The 16,855-nt window shown below is 35.1% G+C and overlaps 1 protein-coding gene across 3 annotated transcripts in view; it reads right to left on the bottom strand.

Moving 5' to 3' along the window:
* The window catches only part of MAEL (maelstrom spermatogenic transposon silencer), a 53,113-nt gene that overhangs the window by 21,682 nt on the left and 14,576 nt on the right, over positions 1 to 16,855 (bottom strand). The window contains exons 2-6 of one of the 3 annotated variants that reach the window (XM_012657772.1): positions 8,824 to 8,907; positions 8,490 to 8,582; positions 7,098 to 7,197; positions 5,613 to 5,768; positions 4,361 to 4,402 (exon numbers count right to left, since the gene is read on the bottom strand). In XM_012657772.1, the coding sequence (XP_012513226.1) occupies positions 4,361 to 4,402; positions 5,613 to 5,768; positions 7,098 to 7,197; positions 8,490 to 8,546 (355 nt within the window). In that variant the 5' untranslated portion in view covers positions 8,547 to 8,582; positions 8,824 to 8,907. Of the gene's footprint in view, positions 1 to 4,360; positions 4,403 to 5,612; positions 5,769 to 7,097; positions 7,198 to 8,489; positions 8,583 to 8,823; positions 9,223 to 16,855 lie in introns of those variants that run through there. The other 2 variants (XM_012657769.1, XM_012657771.1) reach the window with 2 other exon arrangements.

Raw genomic sequence — 16,855 nt, 5'->3', positions numbered from 1 at the left:
GAGGCAGTTTTATCTCCATTGGAAATTTTAGTGTAGCCACCTTCATCAATTATTTTAGCTAGATCTTCTGAATAACTTGCCGCAGCTTCTATACCAGCTCTTGCTGCTTTGCCTTGCATTTCTATGTTATGGCAATGGCTTCTTTCCTTAAAACTCATTAACCAGCTTCTATCTTCAAACTTTTCTTCTGCAGCTTCCTCACCTCTCTCAGCCTTCACAGAATTAAAGAGAGGTAGGGCCTTACTCGGGATTAGGTTTTGGCTTAAGGAAATGTTGGGGCTGGTGTGATCTTCTATTCAGACCACTAAAACTTCCTTCATATTAGCAATAAGGCTGTTTTGCTTTTTTATCACTGGTGTGTTCACTTGAGCAACACTTAATTTCCTTCAAGAACTTTTCCTTTGCATTCACAACTTAGCTGTTTAGCACAAGAGGCCTAGCTTTTGGTCTATCTTGGCTTTTGACGTGCCTTTCTCACTAAGCTTAATCACTTCTAGCTTTTGATTTAAAGTGAGAGATGCGTGACTCTTGCTTTCACTTGAACACATGGAGGTCACTGTAGGGTTATTAATTGGCCTAATTTCCATATTGTTGTGTCTCAGGGAATAGGGAGGCCCACAGAGAGAAATGAGGGAACAGCCAGTCAGTGGAGTAGTCAGAACACACACATTTTTTGATTAAATTTGCCATATTACATAGGCAGTTTGTGGTGTCCCCATACAATTACAATAGTTAACACCAAAGATCACTGATTATAGATCACCATAGCAGATATAATGAAAAAGTCTGAAATACTGCAAGAATTACCAAAATGTGACACAGAGACACAAAGAAAGCACATGCTGTTGGAAAATTGGCACTGATAGACTTGTCTGATGGGGGATTGCCACAAATCTCCAATTTGTAAAAAACACAGTATCTATGAAGTGCAATAAAACAAAGCACAATAAAATGAGGCAAATCTATAGAAGGAAAAGTCTTTATCCTGATAAAGAGTGCACACCAAAAATATGAGGGGGGGAATAAAAAAGAAAACTACAGCAAAAAGCATACTCACTGGTGGAAAAAGAAACTAAAGGTCCTAATTAGCATACTAAGACAAAACAAATTTTTAAAAATGTAAATAAAGATAATGTGGTTTAGAAAGAACAAAAAGTGGTTTCACAGATATGACTATATAAGGAATTTATTAAAAACTCAAGAGTTTGGCAATGGGTGGGATAAATCAAAATCCAAAAGTAAACAATAGAAAATATAATTTCAAGAGATTTGTTATAGCAGCAAAAAGGTAAGATAAACTATAAATTTAACAAAAGACATTAAGATTATGGAGAAAATTATGAAACTTTATTGAAAGGCATTACAGACCTAAAAATAAGAGGACAGTCCCATGTTCACAGATAGATTCAATATAATGAAGATACCAGTTTTCTCTAAAACAGTCTCATGTCAAACATGAAAAACTGATTCTAAGTTGTATATGGAAGAACAAAGGGCCAAAATAGCCATGATATTCCAAAAGAACAAGGTTAAGGGACTTGACAAACTATTGTGTTTAAGAATATGATGACACCGAAAAAAAGTAGATGTAACAGACTGAAGAGAACAAAAAGGCCATATGATACAGGTGACACTACATATTGGTGAACAAATTTATTCAATAAATGATGCTGAAACAACTGATTATCCACATGGGGAAAAAATGAAAGTGAATCTCTATCTCATACCATACATAAGTCGATTCCAGGTAGAACAGGACTTGGATACGAAAAACAAAGCTTTATAATTTTTAGAAGAAAACAGAAACCTTAGGGTAGAGGAGAATTCTTAAATAAGACACAAAAACCCACAAATAAAAGATTGATATGTTTACTAAATTAAAAAGAAAAACAAGCAGGGCACCTGTAGTCCCAGTTACTTGAGAGGCTGAGGCAGAAGGACTGCTTAAGCCCAGAGCTCAAGCCTACAGTGTGCTATGATTGCACCTAAGAATTACCACTGACCTCCAGCCTGGGCAACACAGTGAGGCCCTGTCTCTACAAAATAAAGAGTAAAAATAAAAACATCTGTTCATTTAAAGACATCATAAAGAGAATGAAAAATACAAGGCACAAACTGAAAACAGGTATCTGCACACAATTTTAAAAATCAGTAAGCAAAGATATATCAAACTTTCACAAACCAATAAGAAAACCAATTCAATAGAAAATGGGAAAAAGACATTGAGTTAAAAAATATGGGTATAGCAATATACACACAATGTTAATTATATAAGGGTCGAAACAAGCAGAATTAAACACATCACTTAAATACATATGTACATGTAATAAAACTATTCTGAAAAGAAAAGAAATGGTTAACACAAAATTCAGAACTGTGGTTCTTTCAGAAAGATGGAATGGGATGCAATCAGAGAGACAGTGACCTTCAACAGTACTGCCAATGTGCTATTTTTTAACAATAGTGGGTCCACTATTGTTCATTAATATTCTTTATACCTTAAATGGTATAATCTTTGTGTGTATGAAGCTTCATTTGAAAAGCTGATGAACCTTTTGTACAGGAAGCTGAAAGCTTTGTTTTAAAGCAGAACGTCTCTCAAGAAAATCATTAACCAGTAAAATGGAGAGAAGCAGAGCGCCTCTGGCTGAAGTGGGGAAAGAGAAGAATGAAGACCTCCTACCCCCACACTCATACTTCATAAAAGACCAGACAGCACAGGAGCACTTGAGAGATCTATATGCATGTTCCTTAGCTACTACTCAGACTCATCACATCCATGTGTAAATTTGTTCCATTGCGTTACTGTACGAAACATGTTCTCCTTCAAATCGGCTCAATTACATTAGCATAGACATTTTTAGTTATTATGTTGATAACAGCTGTCACTCTAATAGCCATTTATCTTATTTAACTGGCACATTTCCAGGGTTATCAAATTGGCACTTTAAGACATGCTTAAATTGGTAAGCACCAAACATTTTAAGATTCCTAGAATGAGAAACATCGTGCTCAGTTTCAATTAGTCTGAATAATAAATTGAGAAAACATTCCCAGAGTCTTTAATAGGTTTTTTTTAAAGAACCACACTTTCTGTTAATCTGATTAATTTGAAAGGTTGTAAAAATAGGCCTTTAAAAATAGATTGTTCAAAATATTAAAGAAACAGTAAGTCAGTGACACTCTCACAAATAAGTGCCTGGCACATAGTAGGGATCGCAACGCCTTCAATAAATGAATAAACCAGAAACAGTTTAAGTAAAAATGTGAAAATTAATTCAGCAGCTAAGTTTCTATTTATGGTTTTTTACTAGCATATATTTAGTTCAATAACCTCAGATAATGTAAACACTTGAGGAGATTAACTACATTCACACTTCAAAGCAACTATAGAATTTGCCTTTTATATCACAAATTTTCTTTTTATTTAGAGCTACATAAGGGGACCTACTAAAAAATTCTCCCTTATAGTTCTTATTCCACAGCCTACATCCCTGATTATAGGCAAACAAATAATGGATTAGTACATATTTTTCACTAAGACTGGAAAACATTCAATACACAACCAAAACTGAGTCCAAAATATTCTCATTTATAAAAAACAGCATTTCAAGTATTATAATATAGCTGCTTGTTATGGCAGATTTGAAAAGCTTATTTCTAATTTCAAACACTTTCTAGAGGCTAGTTGTCCATATTTTTAAATAAAAAAAATACTTTTAGATACAGGAATCATTAAATGGTCCCTAATCAAACAATGACACTTTTGAATGAAAATAAATTAAAAAATAAACCTATTATGATTTCATCCTAAACAAACAGAAAACTGCTTAAAACCTAGTTTCTAGAAAAGAGTTTAGTTCAAGAGCTTAGATATACACAGTCATGCCCTTCGATTGCAAAATACTTAAAATGAGAACCTGTTTTTCTCATCTAAAAAAAATTTAGAATGGTTTTATCAGTTTACCACTGTTATTTTTGAAGCAACAACTTTTTAAAAAAAAAATTTGAATGGACATCCCTGAAAATAATCCTAAATCTAGATGATCTGAGTCTTCTTAAAAGACTTTTCTTTATAAAGACCTGGCCAATAAAGGCAGCTGACCTTGAGGTCAGGTCAAAGGATATATACACAAAATCAAACGACAATCTCCTGAAAGGAAAAGGGATATTATAAGTCTACAAAGATTTTTAAAGTTTTTATAGATCACAGACACCATCTATCATTCGTATTCAGACTCTCCAACAATAACCTAAGGTTATTTTCCCCCCGGCTTATGTTTTATGAGTTAAAGGAGTAAGTTTTAACTAGGTATGCATATATTCAATTCCTATATTCTACCTATTTCTTTATACTTACTTGCAGCCTGACAATGAAACCGAAATCCTCGTGGAATTTCACCTATAATATAAAATATTTTGTATTTTATATACAAAGAAGCAGAGATATGAAAGTTCTCTAGTTGTGCTACAGTAATACTCCATAGGATGACCAAGTCATAACACAGGTTAAGTAAATTTTATTACATGAAAATATAAAAGAGTAAACCTTCATAGTGTTTTTTTTAAACCAAAGGTATGACAATTATCAAATAATTTTCATATATTATCTAAGCTACAGTTAAAAGCAAGTTACTTCTTACAGAGAAAGAAATACTAGATAAAGAAAGTTTGTCTTAACTAGGGGTCCATGAATGGGCTTCAGGTGGTTGTGAGGCCCTTGATGCAGCAAGATGTATATGCATTTCTGAGAGGGAAAAAAAGTCTCCAAATTCTATCTTTTCAATGCTTTACAACCCCTATGGAAAAAAGTAGCTATCTGACTTGTCATAATGCCTCACAAGTAGGAGTAGAATGACTAGTTTTTCTGTCACCTACAATGAGGAAAAAAGTGCTGGATGTCCTAATTAATTGACAAAACTAAAGATGAAGTTCTTTCCCCAGTTGCTTCTTCCTATATATTTGTCCTATTTATCTTCAAGTTATGATGTTCTCTTAACTACTATTTATCCTCTTGGGAACATAATTAAATCTTATGTCTTCATACATATTTTGCTTTTAATGCAGTAGTGGGAAAAAGAGATGCTGATAACAACTGAAAGCCTATTAAGTACTACGCTATTTCCATACTTTCTCATCTATTGTTTAGAACAGCCCTGCAATAGGTATTATCCCCACTTTACAGATGAGTGAATAGGTTCAGAGAGGTTAAGTAATTTCCTCAAGGTTACAAAGCAACAGCAGCTTAAAAAACTAGTGACCACTGAGTTGAAGGACAGGGTAAAGAAAGAAAAGATCAAGGCATAAGAAGCTTTTAGAAAAATTCCAAGATGTAAGGCCACAGGTAAGCAAACAGCAGGCTATGCATTATTCAGGTATTCTATCCACCCAATTTTAATGCTTACTTGAGGCTAACGGCCTAAACCAAAAACCCTTGTCAACATCTAATTCTTAATAGTTTTTCAACTATGTATTAGGAAGTGCTGTGACATTTTTAAGAACCCAGCTGTATATTATTCAGCTTTTAAGAAAACAAATACTATTACCAAATGAAGTCAAGATAAAAAACATACTCTTTTAAGATCTATCATCTACCCTAACTGGCTACTTACCAGGATTTATAAAACTGTGGAAATCTGCCATAATACCTTCTTGGAGAGAATATTTAACACAGCCAATTTCGCAAGGGAGGAAGCGCTGTTCACAATGAGGTGGCAACTCACCATGGCTAAAAATGTTCAAAAAATAAAAAATGCCACCAAGGAGAGCTAAAAAAACAAAACAGAAAAAAAATAAACATGTATGACAAAACTAACAAACGAATGTCTCAAATTTACCCTTTCCACAAAAGCCTCTTTAAATCAACGGGAAAAAAACGTTTAAGAACCATTTTCTTTGTGTTCCTATATTCCCAAATGAGGCGGAAAAGAGAAAACTAATCAATCAGCTGTACCAAACAAACAAATAAAATTTACTTTTATTTTTTTAATTGACAAATAATAATTGTACATATGCATGGGACACACAGTGATATTTTGATGGATATAATGTATAGTGATATCAGGGTAATTAGCATATACATCATCTCAAAAATTTTTATAATTACACTTATCAAGGATTAAGTAGTAACCACTCTTTGCATGAAGCAACAAAATTATTCAAACTTGCAGCCAGTTCTACGTAACTCAGCTGTACATAACTCCTGAATCTCAGGAATGATCTGACACATATTCAACAAATACATAGCCTTGGAAATAAAGCCAAGCAAAATCAATACAGAAAAACTCTGTAACATAAACTATGAATGATTTAGTTCATTCCTTTTTTACGTTTTACCAATATACACAAGACCACCTACAAATTCTCTAAAGGAAGAAAGTAATGTGAGAATGTGTAAAGTGTTCTTATTTACCAGGACTGGCCATATTTAAGACTGTTAAAAGTTAATTAGTGTTCAACAAAGGCAGAACACAATAAAAACAGCTAGAAGGAATGGCAAGGACCCTTCTCAACTAGGTTCTCTTGTAGGCTAGCTCAATAATTTATTTTAACCTTTATAACTCCCCCTTAAAATTTTTACATTTTATTTTTAATTAACAAATAATTATATATTTGTGGGGTACAATGTAGTTTTGATATGTGTAAATTATGGAATGATTAACTTAAGCCAATTAACATATCACCTCACTTTTTTGTGTTGTGAATATTTAAAACCTCTCAGCAATTTTGAAATATACGTTACACATTATTAACTACAGTCAATATACTGTATAATAGATCTCATTATTTCTCCTGTCTACCTTTATAACTTAAATGTATTCCAGTGCCTAGCTATAAAACAAATCTAAGAAGTATCTCTATTTAATAACACAAAGTGGTAGAAACCAAGAGACCAGTTCGTTTAAAAAAATCTCTCCGGTATTAACTTAACAATTACGAATTACCTGATCTTTATAACTTTAGCACCATAATATTTAACACTTGCAGGCAGTTACTTTGAAATGGAGATCAAAATGAACAGAAAACATTTTTTCTGATCATTACAATGTTTTAAGCATCCAAATTTATTTAAGCAAAATACTTTAGGATTACTCTACCTTGATCACTTTTTAGAGACAAACTTGACATATCTGGGAGTGAAACATTCTGCTTTGGTACAAGCATGCCTGGCCTCCTCAGTGGTGTGGAAACAGGTTTCTAAAGAGAAGAGAATGATTGACTAAAATAAAATAAAATAAATAAATAAAATAAAATCTGGCTGGGCACTTCAGACCACATATTTAAATTTAGCAAAATAACTGCAGAAAAGCCCATTGATTACTTCTCAAGGCTAATGAACCCAATGAATAAATATATTTGTCATTAACACCAACATCCAAAGGCAGCTAAAAATCTATAAATATTCTGAATATGTATTAATATATTGATGTTATTTATAAAATTATTCTAAATAACCAATTCTACTATTACTGAAAGCCATTTGCCCAGTACTTATTTACCAAGATAATCAAGAGCCGCCTACTACGTGCCAAGCCAGTGGCCAAAAAAACACCATCCCTCAAAGTACTATAATATTGTTTGTTTTCACCTAAAGTAAAAAAAATCAGATCATGTTGACTCCCAATCTCACATGAGGTATATATACAACACAGCTTAAATTTTGAGGGGAAATGTCTTATAAGAAATTACAGTAAGAAAAAAAATCAAAGCTCACAACTACAACTCAGTACAAATTCAACTGACTAGAGCTTCTACTCAAAAGTTAAGTCCACACAATTAAAATCTCTCCAACCAAAAGCAAGCAAAACACTCTTGAATTTCAATCCAATGTTAAGAATTTTACTCTGTGAGAACGGAAAAAACACTTTGGGGGTGAGGAGACTGGAATTATCTTGCACTTTCCCGATGCAGATCAGCAAGAAAACAATTTTATTTTGTATTTTAACATTCTGTGTATTTAACATATACAGAAATTTACCCAAATAAACTTTATTCAATTCTTTTACTTGTAAGGCAAACACACATACATCTCCAAATCTCGTTATTCCAATATTTTTAACACAGCAGCTGGCTTGGTCATTTAAAATGAATGGTTTGAACTACTTTTAAGAATCCAAAAAAAAGGAAGAGGAGGAAAAACGGGCGCTTAAATCACGGAAGAGTTGAAAGGGACACCTAGAGGTCATCTAATACAACTCCTAAATATCAAACACTCCCATTGTCGATCAAAGCTCACCGTCTGCAGGTTTCTTAACAGAGATTCCCAGGCCTTTCACCACCAAATTATACCAATATGTATGTGCCCTAGTTATGGAGCCCGTAGTTTTTTAACAGGCATTCTGACCCCAGGGAAAAAAACGAAACTCTTCTCTGCACTAACCCAAATCAGCCAGTACTCTACCCTTGACATTCACCCATCCACTCATCCAGCAGTTATTGAACACGCCTACGTGCCAGGCAGCTGGCTGCTCTTCTCTTGCTAACTTTACCTGCTTCTCTGAAGGCCCAGAGTCCTTTGCTTGGGCAGCCCTCCATTCTCGAGCCATTTCTGCGTATTTCTCCTTTTCTTCCTCCCTCAGGAGCTTTGGGAGATTGCAGAGGAAGAAAAAGAAGAGAAGCTGCCGTGAGGACGGAGGACCCTGCGCCCTGGGCCCCGCAGGTAGTTCCGGCGTCGGTTTGCCCTGAGCCAGGAACAGGGGCCTTCCTTTCCCGCCAGCAGGGTCCAAGGGGTCACTGGCCTCCTCGAGGCCTCTCGCCTTCCTGCCTTGTCCCCCTCTTGCCCAACTGCCCTGTCCCGTCCCTCTCGCCCTCCTCCAGCCTTACCACCCAGTCTGAGGAGCAGTAGGGGACGGCATCAGCCACGTGAGCCACGGGCAGGCCTCGCCTGCGTAGTTCGGGGATCTTCTCCTGCACGAAGAAGTAGTAAGCATTACGGCTGGCCCTGCGGTTCGGCATGGCGAGCGCGGGCAGGCCTCGACTGGGGCCTGGGACAACACAAGCCACTGGCGCCCTCGGCGGGCTCCTGCGCTTAGTAACCGAGCTGGGCGCTTGCGCGCGCAGCTCGCGGCTCTCGGCCAATCAGGGCGCGACGGGCAGCCGCATTGGCCCCGCTGGGGGAAAAACAGTCTGAGACTGGAAGGTTCCACCTCGTGGGGGAGTGGGGGTGAGGGGGAAGCGGGAGCGGAGTCACCGGTGCGGAGCGTTCTGATTGGCTGAGTGAGTCTCAGGCGTAGGTGTTGTCACGTGGAAGGCTCGGAGCGATTTCTGCACATTATTGCGTAATCCGTGACAAAGTAGGTGGAGAAAACGAGGAGTGGGTGGTGCTTCAGATTCCTTAGTGTGTTACAGCTTTGAAGGCCCCGCTTTGTGCCAAGCAGGGTGGAAGGTATTGGGTGAGGAACACGGCAAATAAGGTCCTTGCCCGCAAGAAGTTTACAGTCGAATGTGGGGAAAGGGTGACAAAAACAAACCCACAAAAATGGAGTTTTTAAAAGTACATTTTGACGTAAGTGTTAGGCAGCAAACATACAGCAAGAGGTTGAGATTTAAAATAATTCCCTTGAATAAAGTTTTATAAATTTTCTCTTAAAGGTCTGGCTCATTATTTGGTTAGTTTTATTCCTAGGTAACAATATTTTTGAAGTTTTTATGAAGGAAATGTTTAATTGTATTTTCTAACTGGTTAGTGCTGATGTGTAGAGAAGGTATTGATTTTAGTATTGGTCCGGTGTGTTCAGTCACTACTGTACTCTCATGTTGGTTAAAATAGTACCAGTTGATTCTCTTACATTTTCTAGTTAGATATGTTTCCCAGAGAAAACTCCCTTCTCTGCTCAGCTTAGTGTGCGTATGTATATATGGGGTATGTATAAGCTTTAAAATCAAGATTGGAAGTTGAAAATTTATTAAATGCTTTTTCTGCATCTTTTCAGGTAATCACATGGTTTTATCTTTTAATTGGTTAACATAATAAATGATGCTAGATTTTTCTGATGTTGAAGTATTCTACCATTCTTTGTATAAACTCTTCTTGATCATGAGGCTTTGATTATTTTTTAAACATACTTAATACAGAATTTTTGCTTCCTTGATTGTAGAGATACTGAATTACGAATTTTGTGGTATTTTCCTTTCCAAATATTGGTATTAGGGTTACGATAGTCTCACACATTAGCTGGCATCTTTTTCTCTATTTCAGATTGAATAATAGATGGGAATTATCTAGTCCTCGACAGTTTGGTATCACTTCTTAGTAAAACTCTCTGATCCTGGTATATCTTGCGGGGCAGAGAGGAGGGTTGACCTTTAACTACCATTTCAATATCTAGTATGGTTATTAGCCTTTTCAGTTTTCCTAGTTTTCTTCACCCAATTTTTGTAGTTTATACTTTCCTTGGAAATTGTATATTTAAGTTTTCAAGTGTATTGGTATAAAATTTGGCAAGTATGTGAAGCAACTGGAACTTTCATATATTATTGGTGGGACAACTGCTTGACAGTTATTTATGCTTATCATAGGACCCAGCAATTCCACTCATCTAGGAAGATGAAAATACATATCCACACAAAGCCTTGTAGATGAATTGAAACTATTCATAAGAATCCCAAACTAGACAACCCAGATGTTCATCGACAGGTGAGTTGATAAACAGATCATGGTATAGCCACACAATGGACTACTACTCAGGAATGAAAAAGAATGAATTATTGATATTCAACATGGATGAATTTTGAAATTTTGTTGAGTGAAAGAAGGTATATATAAAGCTATACATATCATGTGATTCACTATATATAAAACTTGAGAAAAGGCAAAACTGTAGTCATAGAAATCACATCAGTAGTTACCTGGGGCCAGGAGGTAGGTGTAGAGGATTGTCTGAGAATTGACACAGGGAACATTCTGGGTTGGCAGAAATACCTTTTATGTGGTGTTGGTGGTTATAAACAGTACATATTTATCAAAATTCATTAAAATGTTTGCATTTTATACTGTGTAAATTATAGCTCAATAAAACTGATTTTTTAAAAAAATTATTGGCATAAAAATAGCATTTGCTTGTAATTTTAAATATACATATACTAACACCATCCCTTTTTCATTCCTAATGTTATTTATGTCCACTAGGTTTTTGTTGTCTTAGTACTTGCCGAACATTGTTTATTTTATTGCTCTTTTAAAAACAAGTTTTGGTGGAGTTTTATTTTTAAATTTTTTTTAAATTGACACATAATAATTGTACATATTTATGGGGTACATGGTGATGTTGCAATACATATAATATATAGTGATAAGATCAGGATAATTAGCATATCCATCATCTCAAACATTTATCATTTCCCAATGTATTGGGAACATTCAATGCCCTCTTTCTAGCTATTTGAAACTATATATTATTGTTAATTATGGTCATCCCACAGTGGTATATTAATAGAACACTAGAATTTACTCCTCCTATCTAGCTGTAATTTTGTGTCCTTTAACAGACTTTTCTTTATCCTCCCTTCCCCCTACCCCTTCCAGCCTCTAGTATCCTCTGTTCTACTTTTTATTTTTATGAGATCAACTTTTTTTTACCTTCCACATATGAGTGAGAACATGTGGTGTTTAACTTTCCATTAAACATTTTGCTTAACGTTATGTCCTCCAGTTCCATCTATGTTGCTGCAAATGACAGGATTTCATTTTCTTTTTTATGGCTGAATAATATTCCATTGTGTATATAATACCACATACCACATATTCTTTATTCATTTGTTGTTGGACACCTGGATTGATTTCATATCTTGCCTATTATAAACATTGCTGCAGTAAATATGGGGATGCAGATGTCTCTTTGATATACTTATTTCCTTTCCTTTGGATAAATTCCCAATAGTGGGATGGCTGGATTATATGGCGGTTCTATTTGTAGTTTTGTGAGGAAACTTTATACTATTCTCCATAGTGGCTATACTAGTTTACATTCCCACCAACAGTGTATAAGAGTTCCCTTTTTTCCACATCCTCCATACCATTTGTTATTTTTTGTCTTTTTGATAATAGCCATTTTAGCTGAGGTGAGAGAATAATTCATTGTAGTTGTGATTTGCATTTCCCTGATGATTAGTGATGTTGAGCGTTTTTTTTCATGTATTTTTTGTCCATTCGTATGGGGTTTTTTTTGAGAAATGTCTGTCCAGATCATTTGCCTATTTTTAAATTGGATTGTTTGTTTTTTTGCTGTTGAAATGTTTGAGTTCCTCGTATATTCTGGATATTAATCACCTGTAGAATGAATAGTTTGCAGATATTTTCTATAGGTTGTCTTTTCACTTTGTTGATAGTTTCCTTTGCTGTGCAGAATATAATTCCATTTATTTTTGCTTTTTGTTGTTCTTTTGAGATCTCATTCATAAAATCTTTTCCCAGACCAATCTCCTGAAGCATTTCCCCTATGTTTTCTTCTAGTAGTTTTATAGTTTTGGATCTTATATTTAACTTTTTTTCCATTTTGAGTTGATTTTTGTATAGCGTGAGAGGCAAAGGTCTAGTTTCATTTTGCATATGGATATCCAGTTTTCCCAGCACCATTTATTGAAGAGACTGTCCTTTCCCCAATGTATGTACTAGGCATCTTTGTGAAAAATAAGTTGGCTGTAGATATATGGATTAATTTCTGGGTTCTCTATTCTGTTCCATTGGTCTGTGGGTCTGTTTTTATGTCAGTACCATGCTGTTTGGGTTACTATAGCTTTGTAGTATGCTTTGAACTCTGGTAGTGTGATGCCTCCAGCTTTGTTCTTTTGGTTCAAGATGGCTTTGGCTGTTCTGGGTGCTTTGTATTTTCATATGAATTTTAGGATTATTTTTTCTATTTCTGTGAAGACCGTAATTGATATTTTCATAGGGATTGTATTGAATCTGTAGATTGCTTTAGGTAGTATGGTCATTTTAAATATTAATTCTTCCAATCCATGACCATGGGATGTTTTTCCATTTGTTGGTATCCTCTTCAATTTCTTTCATCAGTATTTTGTCGTTTTCCTTGCAGAGGTATTTTACCTTCTTAAATTTACTTCTAGGTTTTGGTTTTTTTTTTGCTTTGTTTTGGTTTTTTTTGTAGCTATTGTAAATGAGATTGACTTCTTGGTATCTTTTTCAGTTAATTCATTGTTTGTGTATAGAAATGCTACTGATTTTTGTATGTTAATTTTGTGTCCTGAAACTTCACTGAATTTGTTTATCAGTTCTAACAGGTTTTTGGCAGGTTTTAGGTTTTTCTATATATAAGGTCATGTCATCCGTAAATAAGGATAATTTGACTTCTTCCTTTCCAATTTGGATGCCCTTTATTTCTTTCTCTTGTCTGGTTGCTCTAGGTAGGACTACTAGTACTATATTGAATAAGAGTATTAGAGTAGGCATCCCTGTCTTTTTCTAGTTCTTAGAGGAAAAGTTTTCAGGTTTTCCCCATTCAGTATGATGCTAGCTGTGAGTTTATCATATATGGCTTTTATTGTGTTGAGGTACTTTCCTTCTGTACCTAATTTATTGAAAGTTTTTATCATGAAGGGATGTTGAATTTTATCAAGTGATTTTATGGGTTTTTTGGTCCATTTTATTGATATGATGTATCACATTTACTGATTTGTATACATCGAACCATCCTTGCATTCCTGGGATAAATCCCCCTTGATTATGGTGTGTTGGTGAATTCAGTTTGCTGGTATTTTGTTGAGGACTTTTGAGTCTATGTTAATCAGGCATATTGGCCTGTAGTTTTCATTTTTTGTTGTGTCCTTGTCTTTTTCTGGTATCAGGGGTTATGCTGGTCTCATAGAATGAGTTAGGAAGAGTTACCTCCACTTCAATTTTTTGAATAATTTAAGAAGAATTGGTGTTAATTCTTCTTTAAAGGTTCAGCAGAATTCAGCAGTGAAGCCTGGACTTTTATTTATTGGGAGACTTTTTATTATTGATTTAATCTCATTACTTGTTATTGGTCTATTCAGATTTTCTCCCAACCAAGTACTAACCAGTCCTGATGCTGCTTAGCTTCTGAGATCAGATGAGATTTGGCACACTCAGGGTGGTATGACGGTACAGTTGTGGTATAGCCAGTTTGGATTTTCTATTATTCTTGGTTCAATCTTGGTAGATTGTATGTGTCTAGTAATTTATTTATTTCCTCTGGGTTTTGAATTTATTGGTATATAGCTCTTCATACTAGTCTCTAAGGATCCTTTGTATTTCTGTGGTATCCGTTGTGACATCTTTTTCATTTCTGATTTTATTTATTTGGATCTTCTCTCTTTTTTAATTAGTCTAGCTATATGGGTTGTTGATTTTGTTTATCTTTTCAAGAAACCAACTTTTGGCCGGGCGCGGTGGCTCACGCCTGTAATCCTAGCACTCTGGGAGGCCGAGGCGGGCGGATCGTTTGAGCTCAGGAGTTCAAAACCAGCCTGAGCAAGAGTGAGACCCCGTCTCTAATAAAAATAGAAAGAAATTGGCCAAACAACTAAAAATAGAAAAAATTAGCTGGGCATGGTGGTGCATGCCTGCAGTCCCAGCTACTCGGGAGGCTGAGGCAGAAGGATCACTTGAGCCCAGGAGTTTGAGGTTGCTGTGAGCTAGGATGACACCACGGCACTCTAGCCTGGGCAACACAGTGAGACTGTGTTTCAAAAAAAAAAAAAAAGAAACCAACCTTTAATTTCATTGATCTTCTATATTTTTGTTTTAGTCTCAATTTCATGTATTCTGCTCTTATCTTTATTAATTCTTTCCTTCTAGTAATTTTGGGTTAGGCTTGTTCTTGCTTTTCAAGTTCCTTTAAGATTCATCATTAGGTTGTTTATTTGAAATCTTTCTAGTTTTCTTGATATAGGCATTTATTGCTATAAACTTACCTCTTAATACTGCTTTTTCTGTGTCCCATTGGTTTTGGTATGTTGTGTTTCTGTTTTCATTTGTTTCAAGGAATTTTTAAATTTCATTCTTAATTTCTTCCCTCATCCATTGATTATTTAGGAGCATGTGGTTTAATTTCCATGTATTTGTATAGTTTGAATGTTCCTCTTGTTACTGAGTTTTAGTTTATTCCATTGTGGTCAGTTAAGATACTTGGTATGATTTTTATTTTTAAAATTTTTTGAGACTTGTTTTGTGTCCTAACATGTGGTTAATCCTGGAGAATGTTCCATGTACTGAAGAATAGAATGCTTATTCTGTAGCTATTGGATGAAATGTTTTGTAAATGTATGTTAGGTCCATTTGGTTTATGGTGCAGTCTAAATCTGATGTTTCCTTTTTGAATTTTCTGTTTAAATAATCTGTTCAATGCTGACAGTGGGGTGTTGAAGTTCCCAACTATGATTGTATTGGGGTCTATCTCTTCCTTTGGATCTAATAATATTTCCTTTATATATCTAGGTGCTCCAGTGCTGGGTGCATATATATTTATAATTGTTATATTCTCTTGCCCTCCAGCTTTGTTCTTTTGGTTCAAGATGGCTTTGGCTGTTCTGGGTGCTTTGTATTTTCATATGAATTTTAGGATTATTTTTTCTATTTCTGTGAAGACCGTAATTGATATTTTCATAGGGATTGTATTGAATCTGTAGATTGCTTTAGGTAGTATGGTCATTTTAAATATTAATTCTTCCAATCCATGACCATGGGATGTTTTTCCATTTGTTGGTATCCTCTTCAATTTCTTTCATCAGTATTTTGTCGTTTTCCTTGCAGAGGTATTTTACCTTCTTAAATTTACTTCTAGGTTTTGGTTTTTTTTTTGCTTTGTTTTGGTTTTTTTTGTAGCTATTGTAAATGAGATTGACTTCTTGGTATCTTTTTCAGTTAATTCATTGTTTGTGTATAGAAATGCTACTGATTTTTGTATGTTAATTTTGTGTCCTGAAACTTCACTGAATTTGTTTATCAGTTCTAACAGGTTTTTGGCAGGTTTTAGGTTTTTCTATATATAAGGTCATGTCATCCGTAAATAAGGATAATTTGACTTCTTCCTTTCCAATTTGGATGCCCTTTATTTCTTTCTCTTGTCTGGTTGCTCTAGGTAGGACTACTAGTACTATATTGAATAAGAGTATTAGAGTAGGCATCCCTGTCTTTTTCTAGTTCTTAGAGGAAAAGTTTTCAGGTTTTCCCCATTCAGTATGATGCTAGCTGTGAGTTTATCATATATGGCTTTTATTGTGTTGAGGTACTTTCCTTCTGTACCTAATTTATTGAAAGTTTTTATCATGAAGGGATGTTGAATTTTATCAAGTGATTTTATGGGTTTTTTGGTCCATTTTATTGATATGATGTATCACATTTACTGATTTGTATACATCGAACCATCCTTGCATTCCTGGGATAAATCCCCCTTGATTATGGTGTGTTGGTGAATTCAGTTTGCTGGTATTTTGTTGAGGACTTTTGAGTCTATGTTAATCAGGCATATTGGCCTGTAGTTTTCATTTTTTGTTGTGTCCTTGTCTTTTTCTGGTATCAGGGGTTATGCTGGTCTCATAGAATGAGTTAGGAAGAGTTACCTCCACTTCAATTTTTTGAATAATTTAAGAAGAATTGGTGTTAATTCTTCTTTAAAGGTTCAGCAGAATTCAGCAGTGAAGCCTGGACTTTTATTTATTGGGAGACTTTTTATTATTGATTTAATCTCATTACTTGTTATTGGTCTATTCAGATTTTCTCCCAACCAAGTACTAACCAGTCCTGATGCTGCTTAGCTTCTGAGATCAGATGAGATTTGGCACACTCAGGGTGGTATGACGGTACAGTTGTGGTATAGCCAGTTTGGATTTTCTATTATTCTTGGTTCAATCTTGGTAGATTGTATGTGTCTAG

Source organism: Propithecus coquereli, unplaced genomic scaffold (genome assembly GCF_000956105.1).
Source record: "Propithecus coquereli isolate 6110/MARCELLA unplaced genomic scaffold, Pcoq_1.0 Scaffold56, whole genome shotgun sequence".
NCBI classification, from domain to species: Eukaryota; Metazoa; Chordata; class Mammalia; order Primates; family Indriidae; genus Propithecus; species Propithecus coquereli.
The sequence above is the reverse complement of the archived record's forward strand: the minus strand, read 5'-3'. Positions and strand labels throughout refer to the sequence as shown.